The 23,398-nt window shown below is 45.4% G+C and overlaps 1 protein-coding gene across 3 annotated transcripts in view; it reads right to left on the bottom strand.

Moving 5' to 3' along the window:
* SMARCA2 (SWI/SNF related, matrix associated, actin dependent regulator of chromatin, subfamily a, member 2) overlaps window positions 1–23,398 on the bottom strand; it is a 225,739-nt gene that overhangs the window by 169,414 nt on the left and 32,927 nt on the right. For all 3 annotated transcript variants that reach the window (XM_006863737.1, XM_006863738.1, XM_006863739.1), the window contains exons 5-8: window positions 15,107–15,233; window positions 12,148–12,321; window positions 8,941–9,114; window positions 4,012–4,182 (exon numbers count right to left, since the gene is read on the bottom strand). In XM_006863737.1, the coding sequence (XP_006863799.1) occupies window positions 4,012–4,182; window positions 8,941–9,114; window positions 12,148–12,321; window positions 15,107–15,233 (646 nt within the window). The remainder of the gene's footprint in view (window positions 1–4,011; window positions 4,183–8,940; window positions 9,115–12,147; window positions 12,322–15,106; window positions 15,234–23,398) is intronic.

The raw sequence follows: 23,398 nt of genomic DNA, 5'->3' as shown, positions 1-23,398 counted from the left end.
TCCTCACCACAGCACTTCCCCTCACCCAGCCTCCACAGTCCTGGCTCTTGCTGTTGTTAGCTGCCTTTTAAGCCGCCATCAACAAGGGGTTGAACCCATGCCAGGTCCTGCGCCACCCACCCGGGCACTTGTGATTCAAAGCTCTCTGATGTACAGGGTTTGCCTCGAGTTATTTTGAGAAGGAGATCTCCAGGTCTTTCTCCCTAGTCTGAAAGTTTGGCTAAAACCTTTGCGTCATCCTAGCCACACACAAGCGTCCACCAACAATGGGAAGGCTTGGCTGGGACTCAAACCCGAGTCTTCTACATGGAGGACTGTCCCCAACACACAATCTGATGTTGTAGTTAGATGCCATCGAGTCGGCTCTAGGACACAGTGACCCTATGTACAACAGAATGAACCCCCACCATGCTCCTTGGTCCTGCGCCATCTTCACATCGTTTTTAAGCTTAAACCCACTGTTACTGCCATTGTGTCAAGCTATCTCATTGGGGTCTTCCTCGTTTTTGCTGATCCTCTGGTAACCAGCACAGAGTGAGGGCTCAGTTCATATTTGTTGTGTTATTGCCTGAAACACAAAAGCTGGGTATCACAGGTGCCATCCGACAGCCTTCAGAGGACAGTGTGGACGTAAGGTGTCAACATATTGATCATGTACAGCAGACCACACGTGAGAAGTCATGTGAGAGTTGTGTGCTCTGTAAAGATCAACCCCAACATGTACACACAACCGATAATGCTCAATCACAGATCCTTTTCATTTTTTGCCTGTAGTGTAGTGGGTTACGAGTTGGTCTGCTAACTGCAGCTCTGTGGAGAAAGATGAGGCTTTCTGCTGCTGTACAGACTGACAGCCTTGCAAACCCTACACAGGATCGCCATGAGTTGGCGCTGACTCGACAGCACATAACCACCAGCAGCACCTAACAGCGATCTTTCAAACTTGTGTAACGAGCTTAGCAAAACGTCCCTCTGTGCCTCTGCTGTTGGTGTGTGCTGTCTCATCGATGCCAACTCATAGTGACCCCGTGTGACAAGCACAACTGTCCCATTGGGCTGCCTTGGTGATCATCTTTACGGGAACACAAGGCCATGCCTGTTCTCCCACAGAGACTCGGGTGGGTTCAAACTGCTGACCTCTTGTTTGGCAGCAGAGTGCTGAATCTCGGAGCCACCGGGCACCTTCCTCTACAGCAGAAGCCAGCCCTGCTATTGAACTGACTGCCTTCTGTAAGGCATTGTCTCTATTTGTCTAGGCACCCTTCCCAAATCCCAAACCTGCCTTCTCAGCCAGAAGTCGGGAGCTGGGATTCTGCAAATCAACAAAGTCACCCTCACAAGACAATGAGGTGATCCTCCTGGACGATTTGCCATGCCTGCCTTTGAGCCCCGAGTCCCTCCCCCGGCTTATTCATCTCCGCACTCAGGGGGGCTGGCTTACACCACACAGGTCAGGTGGAAGTGGACATCTTCTCAACCATTTCTGCTTCCTCCTTAATCACGAGCCAAGTATGAGGATTCAGGAGCCATGAAATTAATGACTTCTTGAAAAACAAGTGATTCAATTATCCGGTGTTGAGAACAAAGGTTGAAATGCTGCACACACTCAGTCTTTACAATTCGTACGGCGTCTTCCTGTGGATGTCTGTACCCCGCCCCTGGCAGGATTTCTCATGAAAATGAAATATTCACCAAAGACTAGACTCCTAGACTGTTCATTGCAAGGCAGAGTCTGACCCTCACCCTTCACTGCTCATGAAAAGTAGCAAACAGTTTACATCAGACATTTTTGGGTTTGTCCCTGCCAGTTACGGACATCCAGGCACTGAATCAGCTGTTTGGGCTGCCTGTCTCAATTGCTGTTTGTTGTCCTCGCTTCACAGTGGCCCCGGGAACAATGGGGTGGGACCACTGTATACCACAGGATTTCCACCAGCTGGTTTTCAGAGCTAGATCTCCAGGTCTTTCTTCCTGGTTCACTTTCATCCGGAAGCTCTCCTGAAATCTGTTCCCAGCATCCTAACAACACACAAGCCTCCGCTGACAGATGAACGGTGGCTGCACTGGCTGGACTCAAACCTGCGGTGCCCACATGGAAGGCGAGAACGCAACCTCCACTGTCCGCATCCTTACCAACAGGAGGAAACACAGGCCAACCTCATTCTAATGCACTTGGCCTTACCGCGCTTCACAGATGCTGCGGTTTAATGAATGGCAGGTCAGTGGCCACCTGCGTCCAGCATGTCTATCGGTACTGTTTCTCCAACAGCAGGTGCTGACTTCCAATCTCTGTGTTACACTGTGGTGATGCTCACAGTATTTCAGACTTTTCCATCATGCCATTGCATACTTCATAGGCCACGCCCGCTGCTGTTGTGAAATGCCGGCAAGTCAGTTCCAACTCACAGCGACCCTGTTCTGAAGAGCGACTGGTGGGTTTGAACCACCAACCTTGCTATTCACACTGACCTTATGGTCAAACCCTTATCCTACGGTGCCACACCAGGACTCTACTCTTAGACTGCGCCATCATGTAAACACAACTTTTTGAGACACCGGGACACCCAGAACTTGGTGTTACTTGTTGGTAAATATAGGTTACAATATTTATTTTCTTTGTTCTTTAATGGAACTTGTGGTATGTTTCAAAAGTACCCCACCCCGATCTCTGACAACTTCCTTGGGCTTCTTTCATTCTGTGCTGCGGTTTCTTCTTCATTCTCCTTCCAGGTTCTTAACCTCACAGCCCCCTCCTCCTACGCTGGCGTTCAACTAAAACAAACTATTTATGTGGTAGCATGGTTTGACCTTGCCTTTCGATGTGTATGTATATTTTCTGGGTTCCCCAATACTCCACAAGTCACTTGCTTCTAAAATAGTGTATAAACAATGGGGATATGGACTGAACTGCGTCCGTCTGAATAGCCCCTATCCGTGAGCCTTGGCTTCCGGAATGCTGTCTAAAATCTCATGAGTTCTTTTAAGCGATAGCCATTTGTTACTGGTGTTGCTGGTTGCGGTTGAGTCTGTCAGCTGACTCATGGCATCCCGTGTGTGCTCCGTATGGTTTTCTGGGCATGATTTATTCAGGATCTGATCGCCAGACCTCTATTCCTAAGTGCCTCTGGGAATTAGCCATTTGCACCACCTGGGGGATGCTATGTCCATTTCAGTTTTGCAATTTAGTAATAAAAACTTTTGCTGCTGAATGAAGTAGCTGGGCCTGGGGGCTCAGGACCATAGTCCCAGGGGGACCGCAGTCAGTTGGCATAACGCAGTCCACGAAGACAATGTTCTACTTTGGTGAGTAGCCCCTGGCATCATACAAGCTCATGAGTGGACCTCTAAGATGCAACTATTGGACTCTCCATGTACACAAGAAAGAACAACGAAACTTGAAGACGTTTATAAACAATGAGTCCGGTGGACTAATGGACCATGGGGACATCCATCTCTACAACTAGATGGTGCCCAGCTGCCATGACCACCGGCATTGAAAGAGATCACATTAGAAGGACCCGGCTAGAGAGGGAGAAGATGTGAAACCAAACTCACAAAGGGGGGCATTTACCCAGGGGCAAGTTCAGATGAGTGGGAAAGAAGGAGAAGAAATGGTAACAGGAACCACAAGAAGGCAGTGGGACCAGCAGTGTTCCATGGGGGGCAGGGGGGGGCGCCATCGCCGAATGGAACCACGTGTTCGATTTGCTGAACAAAGTGGCTCGGTAAACCTTCATTCAATTCACAATAACAAGTTTAAAAAAAAAAAAAGAGAGAGAGAGATTTGAAAACTGTAAAATAATGCCATGTTCTACATTCGCTTTTCATAAGTGTAATTTTTCATACAAGGTATCATTTACGTTAATATGTGTTTATTACTTTTGATGTATTAATCACTTTAAAAAAAACGTTTCTAACCAGACGAAACACATCTCCCCTGATGGAGTAGGGAGGACCACTGAGCAATGCTCAGAATGGGATGCTTAGCTCACCGCCACGCGGGCTACTAACCTTCTTTCTCCTCCTCCTCTTCTTCTTCTCTTTGGCTGCCTGGGCTTGCTTGTGCTCCCACACCAGATTGGTCAGGTTAGCCACATACTCGTCGGTCTGCTGCAAAAGGTAGGCTAGGCGTCTGTCTTTCTTTTGATCAATCAGCTTCCGGTAGCCTTCTTCATCCTCAGCCTGTTAAGGAGGGAAGACCACGAGGAGATCATTAGAAGAAGAGCTCGTTGCTGCTGTGAGCTGCCATCGAGCGGCACTTGGAACCACGGTGACCCCATGCTCCAGCACTGTCTACAGTGTGGGACCCTTGCGATCCAAGGCTCTTCACTGGCTGACATTTGGAAGTTGATGGCCCAGACCTTTCTTCCAAGTCTGTCTTAGTCTGCCAACTCCACTGAAAGCTTTTTGGCATCACAGCAACGCACAGCCCTCTAGTGTGGCTGTGTGTGAATCGTACTCCAATCTCCCACATGGAAGGCAAGAACGCTACCACAGAGCCAACACCGGGCTCTTCAAAGTTTGTAGACAACCCATCTTGTGGCTCCGTGGGATAAGCATTGGACAATGAGCCACAAGGTCACAACGGTTCAAGCCTACCAGCTGCTCTGCAGGAGAAAGATAAGGAAGGCATTCTGCTCCCACAAAAGATTTAAAGCCTCAGAGTTGAAATCAATTCCATGGCACTTCACAACAACAACTCCCCTTGACAGGTGTGAACTCTAATGGGTAGTGACTAGCTGTTCACACCAGCCGTCACACACAGATGGGGGCTGGGGTCCACAAGGAGGTGGACGGCCAAGACGCACAGCAATGGCAGAGACAGTTAGTCCACGCTACCACACTGTCCAACACCAGCTGCATGTGGTGTGATCAAGTACTTTGAGTCCATATTCATTTTCTTCTATGATTCTTAGCTGCATACACACACACAGACAAATGTCAACATTTGAAAACTCAACAACCGAAGCTACCTCTTTATTTTGGTTAACTTCAAATGTAGTCCAAAGTATGGAGGGAAAACCTCACATAACCATCATCCAAGAACAAAATTCAACTCATGGTCAAAAAACGTACAATACAATTTCGAACGCTCATGGAATCCAGACTTTCTGGATCCAGGGAGACTGGATGAATCTCTGAAACAACTGCCCTGAGGTCATCTTTTAAACCTTAAGCCAAAAATATACCCCAACGCCGAAGTCTTCTTCAAACTCAACAACAGTTTAACTCAACTTGAAAAACAGGGTGGCCTTGAGCATTGTTGTCTTTGAAGAACTCTCTGTGGGATCAACTTGACAAGAACAACTCGAAAGCCTCGATGGGAACCTTAGTGGGCAGGGAGTTTATGGGAATGGGGGCGGGACAACTCGGGAAAGGACTGTGACAATGGCTGCACAATTCCAAAAATGTCACCAGGTCACTGAATTGGTGCATGTTCTCAACAACAACAAGGAGCCCTGGTAGCGTAGTAGGTTATACGTTGGGCTGCTAACCACAAGGTTAGCAGTTCAAATCTACCAGCCGCTATGCAGGAGAAAGACAAGGCTTTCTGCTCCCATCAAGATTGACAACCTTAGAAAGCCTATGCAGGTTCACTCTGAGTCGGAAGCAACTCCTTGGCACACCACCACCACCACCTCAACCACCACAACAAAAATAACAATATAAGAATGAACTCAGGAATCGAATCCTACTCTTTCCCCATCTTCTCATCCCAGCCACAAACTGGGGTGTCTGGAAGAAATTCCCAGACCTAAATAAAGTTCTGCCACTTTTGAATATTTCAAAAAGCATTCTGAACTATGAGAAATCAAATTGGCATTTAACAAATAACGTTTCAAAACCTGCTTTTTTTTTTTAAAGCATCATTTTTGGTGTTACAGGCATGGTGTTTGATAGGAAAGGCCAGCTTTTGGGGGACTTTTGTTGCAGACCTAAACTGAAGTGGGGACTTCGGTGGCTGGAGTCCCTAAGTAGTGACAACACAGTTTCAGGGATTTCTACCTCCCAGTAAGCAACACGTTAGGGTTAAATGGAGTGAACAGACTGGTGTGCCTTGAGCCACTTCACACAAGGAACCTTTTGCATACATCTTAATAAGAGGACACCCCAACTCCCCTCCAGGTCTTGAACTGAACTTAACCCGTGGCCCAATGTCCAACCCAGTCGTAGGTCAGTTTATAGGAGGGTGACAACAATACTAGTGGGGGACACACAACATAGAATGGCCAGCCATTTGAGATCCAAAGGGCAGCCAGCCTTCACCCAAGGACCAAGTTCAGAAGTGATGGGGAAGGAGGACTGGAAACAGGAAACAGGGAGGAAATAGGATCAGTGATATGAGAGGGAGGGACTTGTAATCCGGGAGATGAAATGAAGTATGTGATTTGTAGAATATGAAACTGATGATCCGTCTATCAACCTTCACTTAACTCATAATCAAACGAAGAAAGACAAAAAAAAAAGACCCCAAGATTAAAGATTCGCCTCCCAAACTTCTCAGGGGCAATTCCACTCCAGGACAACTCAGCCTGGCCCGTCTCGGGGGGGATTTGCAGAATTTGTAGGAATGACAGCAGTTTCGTGGCCCAGTCTGGCTGCAGTCTGGCCCCTGGATGAGTGTGGGTCTCCTATGCTATTATAACTCTAATTGCTTTTGGTTATGGATGGTCTCACTTCAAGAGAGAGTGATACAAAACTTCAGTTTCTCTGTTATCTGAGCATCCCATCATTTAATTGCAAAAATTAATGATTTGCAAATGCCTAATCATTAGTGTCAAGCCGATCTGTTCGTAAAGTTCTCAGACGGCTTCACTTTTTGGTTGAATCGGACAAACGTGCCTGCTTACAGCTCAAATGACTATAAAATGGCCACAACTGTCTATTTAAGGAAGCTTTCGGCTAGTTACCCCCACCACTTCCACAAAAGAGAGGACGGAAGCAGGATAAAACCAATATTTCGGAGTACCTGAACACACAGCCTTTCAGAATATAGCTTTTAGTCTCTGGAATCCAAAAATTTTTTAAATGAATGGGAAAAAAAAGCAAACCAGCTAGGCAGACAGCATCCCTTAGAATTTTCCAGAGACATAATTATAGATGGAGGTTAATGACTTCATGCCATCCGACTACATGTCCCAGGAAGACTCTGTGGTCTCCTATCATTATAGATTACACCCTTCCTAAAGTCCACTGTCTGCTCTGAGGCCCAATTATGAAAATGATGGTCAATAAAACCAAACACCCAGGGCAAGCATCTAAGCTGATCCTTTTTGCCTTTACCTGTCCACTAAAAAGGTAACACCATGTCATCGGGGTGATTCATGAGTGACCTTCAACATGACTATGGAAAAGCAATGTTTCAAAATGAAAAGACAATGGCCCTTAGCCCCCACTTCAGCTCTGGAAAGGAACTCATCCCAAGGATTAATTTTCAGCCAAACAATTGTTGGTTAAGTGCCCTCAAGTCGGCTCCGACTCACGGTGACTCTGTATAGGGTTTCTGAGGAGCGGCTGGTGAGTCTGAACCTTGTAGTTCAAACTGACCCTGCAGTCCAGTGCTTTATATTATAGTGTCACACCAAACAACAGCTAGGTCTTTAAGGGGAACAATACTGGGCACTCCTTAGAACCATCAACCATTTGAGGTGGAAAGAGGCAGCATTTGCCCAAGGACAAGGATCAGAAGGGAGAAGGAATGGGAACTGGAAACACGGGGAAATCGAGGCTGTGTGACACTACATTGTGGAGTTTGTAGTTACTGAAGTGAAACAAGATGCGTAAGACCTGCCGAGTAGAAAACGGATCTGCTTCATCCAAGTCACAATACAAAGTTAAAAAACAACAACAAACAGTTTTTATATTGTTAGAGGATAATTCTTGTCATTTAAAGAGAGAGAGAAAGAGCGAGAAGTACCAGAGATGTTAAGAAAAAAGACTTGCTGCGTAGTTTATTGCGTATGAACAATCCCTTCCGTTCAAGTCTGTTAACAGAAGTCCCCCAAGGTTGGCCTTTCCTATCAACCACCATTCTGTAACATCAAAAACACTGTTTTTGTTTGTTTTAAAGTATTGTAACAGATGTTACCAGTAAGCTGTCAAACATTATAGATCATGTTCATTAAATCTACCTCCGAATAAAAAACAAAAGGGAAACAAGAGACCTTCTTAGTTTCATTGTGTTCATAAGACACAACTTAATGGACATTTCTTTCCCATCAACTTGTGTCAAGGTTCAAAAGGGTGGTATTTTCCCCAAAAGAATCCCAGTCCTACCCTAGCAGCCTGGTGACCATTTCCTGTTGAAGTTCTTCCTTCAAGTGAGGGGCTACGAGGTGACCTGGGAAACCCACCCTAGAGATGGAGATCCACACTTCTCACGGCCTCCTAGGTCTGCTCAACAAGAGAAAATGTTCTCTCAAGTAAGCCCCTCACTCTTAATGGTCCCCATGTCCCAAGGAACGCAATGCCTCCTAGTGGGTGGGCAACACATCAGATCCTGGTGGTCCACAGGGTGTCCACTGGCTGATTTCAGAAGCCCAACACCAGGCCTCTCTTTCTAGTCTCCCTAAGTCTGGGAGTTCTGCTGAAACCTGCTCATCATCATAGGATCATGCAAGCCTCCATCCCAATGTATGAGGTGAGCTGGCCAGGAATCAAGCCCAGGTGTCCAGCAAGGAAGGGGATAACCCTAACACGAGGCCACCCTCTCTTCTCCTCTTTAAAAGCCACAACAAAAGAAAACCCTGAGTTGTTGAGTGGATACCGACTCACAGTGACCCTATGAGGCAAAGCAGACGTGCTCGGCCGGGTTCCCAAGGCTGTGGGTCTTTATGGGAGCAGACTGCTACATCTCCCTCCCGCTTGCCCTCTGACTCGCCCCATATTTAAACTTCTCAGTCCATACGGGTGAGAACCGAACAAGTTCCCGGCCCTTACCATCAACCTCCGCATCCTCTCCTTCTCGATCCGTTCTGTCTCTTTCTTCTGCTCCCTTTCGGTGTTGGCGTGCCACGTGGCCACAGCTTTGGAGAGCTTCTGGATTTTCCCGGCCACAGAGCGGTGGTACTCCTTAAAGTCCTTCGCATGTTGCAAAATACTGTTCAGATATTCCTAAAAGGATCCAGAGGGGGAGAAGAAAGAACGCTCAAACTCTACAGCCCAACAACCCAGGAGGTTGCAATGCAGCCCAAGAGAAGAACAGGAAAACATAAAAATGCAGATCTTATTTAGAGACAGGTGTCGGGGTGCATCTCTGGAGCTGGGGTGGGGGACACGAGGCTGGTGGGATAGGTAGGGGACATTTCAAAGGCTGTTCCATGACAAGGACGTGGGAGAGAAGTCACCTCAGCCTGGAAGTGTGGCCACATGGAAATGGAAAGATGGAGGGAGAAAGTAATGTACTTGTGATACGTGTTTATGCAAACTGCACACCCCCTCTCACTAACGTCTCGAGCCTGGAATGCTTGTCCACTTTATATGTGAAAATGTAACTGTGGCAGTTACAAAACCGAAAGAGAATCATCCCAAAATGAACATGAAGGACAAAGGCAGATGCAGTGAGAATCATTCTAAAACCAGCGTCAACTAAAAACCAAACCAGTGAGCCGTCGAGTCAATGCCAACTCGTGGCGCCCCCGTGTGTGCCGGCAGTGTAGAGCTGTGCTCCAGAGGATTTTCCACAGCTGATTTTTCAGAAGTAGATTACCAGGCTTTTCTTCTGAGGCACCTCTATGTGCACCTGGCCCACCAACACTGTAGCAAGCAGCCGAATGCATCAGCCATTGGTACCACTCAGAAACTCCCTAACTTAAATCCCTTTAGCTAATGCAATCCTGACTCCCAGCAAGTTTATACAAAGCTACACTTGCCAGATGTAATTTCTATCTACTTTAAGTAAAACCATGAAATGTGTACACAGTTACAACAAAATCCAAACATTTTTCAAAGACAAGTACACTGGGCCCTAAATTAGCACAGAAAGACAAACATACAACTCAGAGGATTACTGCACAGAATCAAATCCTAAATCAAGGCTAACAACTCTACCCACAAGTATATTATAGGTTTGGCCAAGGCGATGTCTATATATGTACATGTTGTTGTTGTTGTTATTGTTAGGTGCCCTTCATAGTGACCCATTGCACAAATGCTGTCAGGTCCTGCACCAACAATCGTTGCTACACTTGAGCCATTGCTGCTGCCACGGTGCCAATGCATCTCTGCCATGGTGCCAATGCATCTCTGCCACGGTGCCAATGCATCTCTGCCACGGTGCCAATGCATCTCTGCCATGGTGCCAATCCATCTCATTGGGAGTCTTAAGGTTTCAGTATTCAGTACTCTGGTGTTATCTGCTATTCATAAGGTTTTCAGTGGCTCAGAAGTAGCCCGCCTCTCCCTCTCCCTAGTCTGTCTTTGTCTGGAAGCTCATCTGAAACCTGTCCACTATGGGTGACCCTGCTGGTATTTAAAGTATCAGTGGCATAGATTCCAGAATCACAGCAACTCACAAGTCACCACAGTACAAGCTGACAGACAAGTGGTGCATATGTAGTTATATGTGCTGCAAATATACCCATGCATATAGCAGAGCATACAGGGACAGATTAGGGACACTTTTTAGCCATAAGCAAACACTGTAGGAATGAGTTACTAGGCTTGGAGGCTTAGGACCATCGTCTTGTGAGACACCTAGATAAAAGGGTAGAACACATTACACAATGATAGCGTTCTACTTCCTACATGGGTGAGTAGAGACTGCATTTGTAAACCTTGGGAGAGACCATCTAAGACGTAAATAACTGTTGATGTCTCCCTGTCTGGAGTAAAGTGGAGAAGAAAATCAAAGACTTCAGGAAATAATGAGTCCACAGGAACTCCAGATCCCACGACTCTGAGAGACAAGAGCTAGATGGTGCCCGGTGACCACAACCCACTCCCCTCCGAAAGGGATCAATCACATCAGAAGGTCCCGAATAGAGTGACATCCAAATCTGGAACAAAACTCAAAATCCCAAAAAAGTCAAGACTTACTGGTCTGACAGACTGGTGGAGCCCTCAGACTGCGGCCCTTAAACACCCTTAAAGCCTAGAACTGACCCCCCAAGGGACGGTAGACAAGACAATAAAAATGTCAGGGAAGAATGGACTCCTTAGTACAATCAACCAGACTAGATCAAAAGGGCAGCATTTGCCCAGAAACCAAGCTCAGAAGGGCAGGAAGGGGCAGGAAAGAAAGAGGGATGGGAGCGGGGAACCCAGGCAGGAAGTGGGAAGAGCATTGTTACATGGAGGGGACTGGAACCCATGCCAGGAAACAAAACGTGCATAAACTGTTAAATGGAAAGCGAATTTATTCTGTAAAGTTTTACCCAAAGCACAGGAAGGAAAAAGGAGGAAGAGGAAGGCAGAGATGTGTCCGTAAATCAAAGAACTCCAGGACTGACCGGGACGGAGGTGTGGCTTCCTCTCTCAGAGCTCCCAGATGCGAGCCCCGTACCTACACGCACACACCCCAGAACAGTGGGAAGGAGTCTGTTGTTCAGGCACCCGAGGAGTGGTCCCGGTCAGAGCCACCTGAGACCTGAGTACAGGACACCACATTTTCCTGCGCTATGCTTGATGATGCTCGGCAGAGACGGCCTTTGATGTAAACGGGAGGTCAGTGGCCACTCTGTATAGAGCACATTTCTAATAGCAGGTGTTCACTCTGTGTCTCTGGTCCCCATTCTGGGGTTCTCCCAATATCTGGAGACTTCACAGAGTCGGTGGGGTAAGTCCATGTTTTTGTAATTCCATTTTTCCACGAGCCTTTTGAAACCCCCTGGTATTTCAGATGGTTTTGTCATGCTAGCGCATACATCATACATGCTAATCGAGTGTCGTCACTGCATTTACACGCACGGGGGACCCAGGCAACACGTACTCCTTCCTGCCTGCATTCCTTTACTGCAGAGGCTGGAACCGAATTTGTGCTGTCTCTGAGGTCTGCTTTCTCAGAGACCAGACGGTGTCTCTGGTGTCTCTGGGATCCCACGGAATTTTATACCCACTGGGGACCCAAGAAAGGTGTGTGCCCTGAGTTAGGGCCTCCTGGCTGTGGGCTGGGACCGAACCCGTGACGTCCCTGTGGGGCACCGGTACCTGGTGTTTCTGTCTCCTCTTCCGCTCCTGCTCAATCTTTTGCTGTTTCTCCAGCTTCTCCGTCATGCGTGCTTCCCTCAGCGTCTGGCGCTTGCTGCGTTTGTAGGCCTTGGAGTTTAGAGCCGTCTCCAGGGTTGTGTCCCGACGCATGCAGGCCACCACCTCCTGCCTCAGCTGTGGAGAGAACAGAAGTTAGGGCAGCCTGCGCATGAACCCCAACTCCCTCTCACTGCCCTTCAACAGAACAGGGCAGCCACCTGTGTCTCAGTCACTGAAATGGCCCCAAACCAGCGGTCACCCATCGATGCTGAGTCACGGTGAGCCCGTGTGTGACAGAGTAGAAATGTGCTCCGTGGGGTTTCCAATGGCTGACTTTTTAGGAGATTGCCAGACCTTTCTTACACAGCACCTCTGGTTGGACTCAAACTACCGACCTCTCAGTTAGTGGCTGCACACGTCACCATCTGAGCCACCCAGGGACCGTCTTTCTTAATCACAGTTGGCCTTTTACCAAATGAAGGAACGAAAACGTGCCAAATGTCTGTGGTATTTACCAAAATGGGAAAAGCTTTCTTTACAAATAAGCCAGACAAAAGTAATTAGAGCATGGTAACACAAGCACAAAAAATTAAAAATAAAATAAAGTATGTGTTGCACTGGCTTTTGAAGAAATTAATTCATTCTAGTTAATTATTCTAATGCTATTAATTAGATGATAGGTTTAATTTTTTTTTGTTTTGTTTTTTTCTTGCTTCATTTTCAAAAGCATACCAACAGTCTCTTCGTATTTAAGGATTAGCTTTAATGATTTTCTGCCAAAAGAACAAAAGAATTACGCCTTGTTTCCACTGTACTGGGTAGCAGCAGGTACTCAAACTGTGCCCCTTCCCAGACTCTGAGGAAGGAGGTGGGGCGGGTACTGGTTTGGGCTTCCTTCCATTCCTAACACGGATGTGTTTTGAAAAATATTTACATTTGACATCGTGCCATAGATTATTTTACATGATCAGAGATAGGAATTCTTATCAATGATTTTATGTGATGTGGGAGATAGGAAGTGGGGCAGGAGATTGGGAATACACAGTAAAATAATAATTCAACTGAATCTGAAACCAGCTTCAATTCTAGCCCATGTAATTGGGGAACTTCATCGTTAAGAGATTTTACAATGATACCAAACAGCCAACAGATACCAGTAAGAGTCCAGCATGAGGAAGCCAATTTGAACATAATCTTATTTCTGAAAGTGTATTACCAAAATTGTATCAAAACATTCGGGTGGTAGTGGTGCACTGTTGGGTCGGTTCTGACTCACAGAGACCCTGTATAGGATTTCCAAGGCTGCAAATCTTTATGGGAGCAGAAAGCCTCATCTTTCTCCTGCGGAACGGTTGGTAGTTTCGAACTGCTGACCCTGAAGTTAGCAGCCTGACTCGTAACCACTACGCTACCAGAGTTCTTTTTTACTAACTAACTTTTATTAATTAAAAACAACAGTTGTTGATGAGTTCAGCTTGACGAATGGTGTCCATGTAGAACTGTGCTCCACAGGGTTTTCAATGGTGGACTTTTTTTTTTGTTTAAGGCGGCATATTGCCAGACCTTTCTTCTGATGCACCCTAAGGTTGGGCTTGAACCATCCACTTTGGGTTAGTAGCTGAGCACTTGACTAGACTGTGCCACCCAGGGATTCCACCTTGATTAATAAGTGGTTATTAAAAACCTCTCCGTGGGAGAAAGATGAGGCTTTCTACTCCCTGAAAGATTCACAGCTTCAGAAACCCTACACAGACAGGGTCACTATGAGTTGGAATTGACTCAATCGCATTTATCACTCGCTGAAAGGCTGGCGGATTGAACCCACCCAGAAGCACCTGGGAAGACAGGAGTGAGTGGTGATCTCTTTAAAAGAGCCACAGCCTCGCAAACCCTCTGGAGCAGTATTACTCTATGAAGAACCTTAACAAAAACAACTGATCATTTACTGAAGCAAATTTGGTGTCAAATGAGTGCCCACAGGTAGGTCTGCCGTGATCAAGTGCTTCAAACTGCATTTGGGAAAAGATTCAACGATTTTGAGACAGAGTTCTGTGCATTTGTATAAACGATGCGCTGTTCATTTCAGAGTGGCTGTCACAGTTTGTTAAATGGTTTCCCATTTTCCATTTTCACTAGTGCTTATCTGCTCTGGTCTACCACCTTCGTTCTTTCCTCCCTCCCCCACGCCCCACTTCCCGCAAAAATAACAAAACACAACCCCACCACCATTGAGCCAACTTTGACTCATAGAGACCCTCTATGAAGTTTCCTAGACTGTACATCTTTACAGGAGCAAACAGCCAGGGCACCTTGTTGTTGTTGTTAAGTGCCGTCAAGTCAATTCCGACCCATAGCGACCCTGGATAGAGTTTCCGAGGAGCAGCTGGTGAGCCTGAACCACCAACCTTGCAGTTCACACGACTTTGCAGTCTGACGCATTAGCCCACAGCGCCACTGGCACTCATAAAATAAGCTATCCCATTTGTTCTAAGTTCCATTCACAGTAAGGAATGCCATCCCCTTTGGCTTTGTACCCAGGTTGATGTGAGGTGCCGTCGAGTCGATGTCAACTCATAGAACTGCCCACTGGGTTTTCTAGGTTCACCTTTATATGAGCAGATCACCAGGGCTTTCTGGGTAGATCAAACCATCAACCTTATGGCTAGCAGTCAAGCGCTTAACCATTGCACCACTGAGGTTCCTTTTATAAATCACAGTGGAGGAGAACGCAACAGTCAGCGGTTCATCGTTTCCATGTGCAATGGAGCTGCGTGACGCTGAGCTGAAAGAGACACCATTTTCCTAAGTTTACGTTTTGATAACCATCTGGAATAGATTTCAAGGAGCCTGCCCGATCACACTCAAGGAGCAACTGCATTTATTTCCCCACGTCTCAAGTTCGCTGGGGAAAAGGAATTACCTGACGTTGGAAATTGAGTAACCGAAGAGCCTTCAGTTCCACGGTGGCTTTAGTCCGTAAATCTGGTGGCAGGGAGCCTGGCAGGTTTTCTAGCTCTTGTATCCTGTGAGCAATGCGGGCCTGGAGTCTAAACAAAGATTATGAAATGGGTGAGCAGGGGATGGAAATGCACACACTACCATGCAGTCTGAGGAAAAACCACCACCTGAGGCTTAATGCAACACATATTCCCAATACTGACGGTCCATGTCTGACCCTCAACTCGATTTTCTGAGGTTCAGCAGAGACACATATGCAGACAGGTGCTATATGGGGCACCACAGAACCTCAACACCCAATGGTACCAAGGGATAACGACCTGGCAATCTGTTTCAGAAGACAGCATAGAGAACCCTATGGAGCCGGCTCGTTCAACTCTGTCACACTGGGTCGATGTGAACTGGAACATATTCGATGGCACCCAACACCAAACAGTAACAGCACCATGTCCCCAGAATAGGAATTCCAATGATTATAGCTGGGAGGCAAATCCAATGCAGATGATGGTTCTGAACAGAGACAATTTGAGAGGAAAATCTTGACTAGCTCCTAAGCTCCCAGTAAGCCAGGGAGCAGAACTGAAAAAGTGTCCTTTTCCTAACTTTGAGTTCTGTCCGACGGAGCTAACTAGGTCATCTGCCCAGGCACCGAGGAGCTAATGACGGTGGTGGGCCTCGAGGCAGAGCCTACAAATGCAGTGCTAGGTGCTGAGACCAAGCATCCAGCGAGAATCCTGTCAACCACAACCACTTCCTCTGTGGGCAGTGCTTGCTTGAGAAAAGAAAGGGCAGACTAGGCATTTAAAAAAAAAAAAAAACAGATTTGGGGCAGCAGATGTCACATTTGAAAAATTGAAAGAGTTTCAAATCAGAAACCATCAAAAACGCAGCCGGTGGGTATCCAGGTCCTGTGGTGTCGACTCCGAGTCACGGTGACCCCATGTGCGTGTGTGCTCCATCAGGTTTTCAGTGGCTGACTTTTCAGGATGCAGATCACCAGGTCTTTCTTCTGAGGTATGTATGTTGTTATGAGCCGTGGAGTCGGTTCCGTCTCATAGTGACCCTGTACAGGGTTTCCGAGGCTGTAAATCTTTACGGGAGCAGAAAGCCTCATCTTTCTCCCATGGAACAGCTGGTAGTTTCGAACTGCTGACCCTGAGGTTAGCAGCCTGATTCGTAACCACTACGCTACCAGAGCTCCTTTAGGTGGTCTCAAACCTTCAACTTGTCAGTGAGTAGCCAAACACGCTAATGGTTTGCACCATTCAGGGACACCTATTATGACCACCGAACATAAAAAGCTCACTTCCTTGATTCACTTGGGCTACTAACCCTGTAACCTAAAAGGTTAGTGGTTTGAACTTACCCACTGGCTCTGGTTTTAGATTTCACCTGGATCCTAATAAGATTTTAATATTAAAAATAATTCTATGCCACTTAAACCTGTTTTTTTGTTTTTTAGAAACTCCCTCCCTCAAATGCAGGGCAAAACTGTCTTGGGATATAGTACCACAAATAAAGAACTGGAATAAACAGTAATTATGCTGAAATAAGTTAGCATTAGCCACACTACGCTTTTGTTGTTGTCGCTAAGTGTCATCAGGTTGATTCTGACTCACAGTTACCCTGCATAGGGTTTCTGATGGGTGGCTGGTGAGCTTGAACCACCAGCCTTGCAGTTCAAATTGACTTTTCGGTGTTGCGCTTATCCTACAGCACCACATAAGTTAACAGCATTTAATGTACAACTATATTTAATTTTCACTCTCTCTCACACACACACCTACGAGATAAATCCATGATAGTTCACGTTGCTGTTGAGAAAAACTGAAGCTTGAAAATAGTAAGAAACACGAAGATAGGAATTTGGAGGAGGTGGGAGTTGGAACTGGGGAGTTGGGGGTTGGAGAAGTGGGGTGTTGAAGGATGTGGGGAGTTAGGGAGGTGTGGACTTAGGGGACGTCAGGATTTGGGATAGATGGGGGCTGGCTTGGCAGAATGGCATTGGAGTGGGTACAGAGCTTCATCAAAAGAACCTAGTGATTTGAATCTCAGATGCCCCAGCATAGAGAATGTCTCTTTACACAGGGAGAGGCCAGGAATACAAAGCACATACACATGGTTGGTGCTGAGGACAAGTAGACCCCACAGTGAGATTATAAGCATTTGATTCAGCACATGGGGGGGGACGTGGGGGCTGGCAGGTACAGAGGGAGGGGCTTCCCGGACGTGCAGAAGACAGTTTCTTTTTGTTGTGGTTGCTATGCTGCTGTTGTTAGTGGGAATCTTCCTTTTAAACAATGCTCCTCCTCTCCAGACAACTCCATCTCCCCGTCAGTGGGGGTTCAGCAGAGTTCTCCGCTTCCAGAAAGGACCAAAAGAGGTAATACCGCATACCTGCGGGAGACTCATTTCGCGTGCTCCTAACCAGGGCAGAAAATTGAAGCGGAATTAGGTCACTCGGGTTTTTTCATACAGATTGAAGAGTGAATCAAGAGGGGTGGTTGTTCTGGTGACAAAGAGAGTTCCATTAAAAGCAACAGATATTTGTTCAGGTCCAGAGGAGAAGTTTATGATTCCTCTCGGGGAGTTATTTGAACAGAAGGTACATTTTGTTCCTTCAAGGAGCTGGGCAACACTTTAGGGGTGGAGGGGGAGGAAGAGAGAAACAGAGGGAGAGAGGAGAGAGACGTTGGCTTTATGTAACGGGGCTGGTGAAGGGGTGGTGGTTATGTGCCGTGGAGTCGGTTCCAATTCCCAGGCTGTCCATTTTTACAGGCGTGGCTGGTGGATTCTAACTGCTTACCTGCTGATCCATCAGGGCACCTTAGGCTGGTGAAGGAAACGTTGGTAATTTATGAAAAGGAATTTTCAGAGTTAGGGTGTGGGCCACGGCAGTACAAAAATCTCAGGTAAGAAGGAAGTTCTACAGTTTTCAGACTAAATTCTGACCTGTACCCAAAGATGGTGGCCATCACTCAGTGACACTCTTCCCAAGTCAAACCCTTTGTCTGGAAAAGCCATCTACTCATACACAAGTCTGTGAAGGTACTTCACACTCCAATGTGCTGGTTCCTGTAGTATTTACTAACACATGTTGAAACCTAAGTGAAGGGAACCTAAGCGAGGCGCACCTCACTCCTCACTTACCGACTCTCTCATTATCTGACATCTGCTTGTTGATAAAAATGGTAAGGCGTTCACTGTGTGATGACTCTCCACAGTAGCGAGTACACCTGGTGGGGGCTAGTGAATGCCAAGGCGAGAGTAACGTTGGCTGTGATGGTTACAGTGATGTGTCAACTCGGCTGGGCCACGGTCCTCTGTGGTTTGGTGGGTTTACGTCATGATCCATTTTGTGATCATCCTCTGTTTTCACATAACGACCGGGTCTGTGGAACCTAACCAGGTCATTGTGTGAGGAGTGAGTGCTCACTGACGTGGAGTCCAGACGAAAAGAGCTATAAAGCCCAGGGAAATATGTCTCAGGCACTTACTTCTTCATAAAACAAAGATGGTAGGATAGAAAGGGTCCAGTGAAACGGGGGAGAGGGGGGAGAGCGGGGATGTTAGGCGGGAGAGGGTCTCTAAGTCTGAAGCAAAGCGTTCGTGTGCAGAAACTCACTTCTGCTTTTCCACCACCTCTTCACCACCGAATAGAAGAAGGCCAATTTGTCAAAATTCTGATTTTATGACGAACAAGGAAAAGCAGCCAAGTGGCTTCAAAGTTTTTAAAAATGAAGCTTCAGATCATTTTCTTTAATTTTCAAAGACAAGGTAATTGGTATGATAATGACCAAAAAATGCACGTCTGTCAAAGAATTTCTGACAGGTGATTTTTGGCTGAAACTCAGTCCATCAAATTGTCAAGGAGGATTCTTGTCAGACCTGGCTCAAACCAGCCATCCGAAGATAAAGGTTCTCAGTGTTAACAGCTACTATGCCATTCCAACACCGAAGTCCATAAGGGTCAGTTTCTTAGCTGCCTTTTATAAGGGGCTTCACCAAACGCATTTTAAGGGGTAAGTTCAACCCATCTCTTCAGCTGAACCATCTGCAAGAACAAACCAGCTACTGCTCAACAGCTAAAGAAGGTAACAGAGACGCCTTTGAAGTTGCTACTACAAACCTTTGCTGCTTCTAGAGATTGTTGTTATAGTTGTTGAGTGTAAATGAGTTGGTTCTAACTCATAGTGACTTTGTATAGGGTTTTCAAGGAGCGGCTAGTAACCCTGAACTGCCAACCTTCCGGGTCAAACCAACCAAGGTTTGAATGTCCAATGCATCATCCTGAAGTGCCACACCAGGACTTTTAGTCAGAGGCCCCACTAGCTTTGTGGACCTAGGACTAGTCACATTCATCATTTCAAAGATCATTCACGCAGTTATACAAAGCGAGAAACGTAACCAGCAAAAAGAATAAGAAATAAAGTCATGTCAAAATGGCTCCTATTTTAATGCTTATAAACTTAACAATATTGAAATATACGTGTGTTCTGTTGCTGTTATTGTTGTTGTTAGGTGCCGCTGTGTTGGTGACAACTCATAGTGTACAACTACTACGCACAACAGAACTAAAGGCTAGCCAGTCCTGTGCCAACCTCACAATTGTTACGTTTCAGCCCATTGCTGCTGCCACTGTGCTATCCATCGCATTGGGGGTCTTCTCTTTTTAGCTAACCTTTCACTTTACCAAGCATGATATCCTTCTCCAGAGACTGAGGCCTTCTGATAACGTGTACAAGCTATAAGAAACGAAGTCTCGCTATCCTGGCTTCTAGAGAGCACTGTGACCGTATTTCTTCCAACACAGATCTATCTGTTCTTCTGGCAGTCAGTCCATGGTCCTTTCATTATTCTCCGTCAATACCATTAGTGTCTAATGCATCAAATCTTTTCTTCAGATGAGCTCTAAATTAAGGTGGGATATCTTCAAGGTCATATTTTGGCTCTCATGGACTTATTTTAATTTTCTTCAGCCTGAATTTACATATGAGCAATTGATGGTCTGTTCCACAGTCTTCCGATGGCCTTGTTTTGGCTGATGATATGGAGCTTTTCCACCATCTCTTCCCACAGATTTAGTCAATTTGATTTCCATGTATTACATCTGGTAAGGCCCATTTGCATAGTCATCTTTTATGTTATTTAAGAAAGGTGTTTCCAATGAAAATAAGTCATTAGTCTTGCCAGATTCTATCCTGTGATCTTCAGCATCATTTCTATCACCAAGGCCATTTTCCAACTACTGATCCTTCCTCTTTGTTTCCAACCTTTGTATTCCAATCACCAGTAATGAGCAATACATCTTAATTGCATGTTTGATCAATTTCAGATTGAAAAAGTTGATAGAATTGTTCAGTTTCATCACCATTGGCTTTAGTGGTCAGTGCACAAATTTGAATAATAATGGTATTAACTGGTCATCCTTGTAGGCCTATGGATGTTATCATATCACAGACAGTGTTGTTGTTGTACCATCGAGTTGGTACCGACCTATAGCGACCCTATGCACAGCAGAATGAAATACTGCCCGATCCTGGGCCAACCTCACTACTGTTGACACACTTGAGTCCATCGATGCTGCCACTCGGGCAATCCATCTCATTGGGGTCTTCCTCTTTTTCTCTGACCCACCACCTTACCAAATATGGTATCTTTCTCCAGCGACTAGTCCCTCCTGACAATATGTCTGAAGTACGAGAGATGAAGTTTGGCCATCTTGACCTCTAAGGAGCACTCTGGCTGCACTTCTTCCAAAACGGATCTATTGGTATTTTTGGCAATCCACGGCACTTTCAATATTCTCCTCCAACACCATAACTCAAAAGCATCAATTCTTCTACCGTCTGCCTTATTCACTGTCCAGCTTTCGCATGCATATGAGGTTATTAAAAATACCATGGCTTGGGTCAGGTGCACCTTAGTCCTCAAGCTGACATCTTTGCTTTTCAACACTTTAAAAAGGTCTTGTGCAGCAGATTTGCCTAATGCAATACGTCGTTTGATTTCTTGACTGCTGCTTCCCTGAGTGTTGATGGTTGATCCAAGAAGAATGAAGTCCTTGACAATTTCAATCTTTTCTCTATTAATAAGAATGTTGTTTATTGGTCCAGTGGTGAGGATTTTTGTTTTCTTTACATTGAGATGTAATCCATATGGAAGGCTATGCTCTTTGATCTTCATCAGTACATGTTTTAAGTCCTCTTCACTTTCAGCAAGCAAGGTTGTCTCATCTGCATATCACAGGTTGTTAATGAGTCTTCCTCCAACCTTGATGCCAAGCTTTTCTTCATCTAATCCAGTTTCGTGGATTATTTGCTCAGTATACAGGTTGAATAAGTATGGTGAAAGAATACAACCTTGTGGCACACCTTTCTTAATTTTAAACCATTCAGTGTTCCCATGTTCTGTTCGAACAACTGCTTCTTAGTCCATGTACAGATTCCTCATGAGCACAATTAAGTGTTCCGGAATAATCATACTTCACAATGTTGTCCATAGCTTATCATGATCCACACAATCAAAAGCCTTTGCATAGTCAATAAAGCACAGGTAAATATCTTTCTGATATTCACTGCTTTCAGCCAAGACCCATCGGACAACAGCAATGATATCTCTCGTTCCACGGCCTCTTCTGAATCCAGCTTGAACCTTTGGAAGTTCTCTGTCAATGTATGATTGTAGCTGTTTCTGTATTACCTTTAGCAAAACTTTATTCACGTGGGATATCAAAGAGATTGTCCAATGATTTCCACATTCTGTTGGGTCACCTCTCTTTGGAATGGGCACAAATATGGATCTCTTCCAATCAGTCGGCCAGATAGTTGTCTTCCAAATTTCTTGGCAGAGATGAGTGAGTGCCTCCTGTGCCGCCTCACTTTCTTGAACGATTTCAATTTTTATTCCATCAATTCCTGGTGCCTTGTTCTTTGCCAATTCCTTCAGTGCACCTTGGACTTCCTCTTTCAGTATTATTGGCTCTTGATCATATGCTACCTCTTGAAACGGTTGAACACTAACCATTTCCTTTCCAAGTATGAATCTGTACGAAGTATCAATCTAGGAAAATTGGAAGTTGTCAAAAATAAAATTGAACATTGATATCTTAGGCATTAGTGAGCTGAAATGAACTGGTATTGGCCATTTTAAATCTGATATCCACATGGTTTACTATGCCAGGAAAGACAAAATGAAGAGAAATGGTGTTGCATTCATTGTCAAAAAGAACATATCTAGATCAGTCATGAGGTACAACACTGTCTGTGATAGGATAATATCCGTGTACCTACAGGGAAGCCCAGTTAATACCACTATTATTCGAATTTACACACCAACCACTAAAGCCAGTGAGGATGAAATAGAAGAATTCTACCAAGTGCTTTGATCTGAAATCGATCAAACATGCAATCAAGATGTATTGATCATTACTGGTGACTGGAATGCAAAGGTTGGGAGCAAAGAGGAAGGATCAGTAGTTAGAATATATGGCCTTGGTGAAGAAATGATGCTGAAGAATGAATGACAGAATTCTGCAAACTCAATGGTTTGTTCATTTCAAATACCTTCTTTAGACAGCATAAGAGACGAATATACACATGGACCTCACCAGATGGAATACACAGAAACCAAATTGACTACATCTGAGGAAAGAGATGATGGAAAAGCTCCGTGTCATCAGTCAAAACAAGGCCAGGGACAGACTGTGGAACAGACCATCAACTACTCATATGCAAATTCACACTGAAGCTGAAAATAAAAACAAGTCCATGAGAGCCAAAATATAACCTTGAATATATCCCACATGAATTTAGAGATCATCTGAAGAATAGATTTGATACATTAAACACTAAAGACCGAAGACCAAAAGAGTTGTGGGATGACGTCAAGAACACCATACATGAAGAGAGGAAAAAGTCATTAAAAAGACAAGAAAGAAGGAAAAGGTCAAAATGGATGTCAGAAGAGACACAGAAACTTGCTCTTCAGCGTCGAAATGCTAAAGCAAATGGAAGAAATGAGGAGCTCTAATAGCTGAACAGAAAATTTCAAAGATCAGCCCGAAAAGATAAAGCCAAATATTACAACAAAATGTGCAAAGATCTGGAATCAGAAAACCAAAAAAGGAAGAAAACGCTCAGCATTTCTCAAGCTGGTAGAAATGAAGACAAAATTCAAGCCTCAACATTTGTTATTGAAAGATTCTCTGGGCAAATTATTGAATGATGTAGAAAGCATCAAGAAAAGATGGAAG

The sequence above is a fragment of the Chrysochloris asiatica genome, unplaced genomic scaffold (genome assembly GCF_000296735.1).
Source record: "Chrysochloris asiatica unplaced genomic scaffold, ChrAsi1.0 scaffold00056, whole genome shotgun sequence".
NCBI classification, from domain to species: domain Eukaryota; kingdom Metazoa; phylum Chordata; class Mammalia; order Afrosoricida; family Chrysochloridae; genus Chrysochloris; species Chrysochloris asiatica.
Note: the sequence above shows the minus strand (reverse complement) of the source record. Positions and strands in the feature narration are given on the sequence as shown.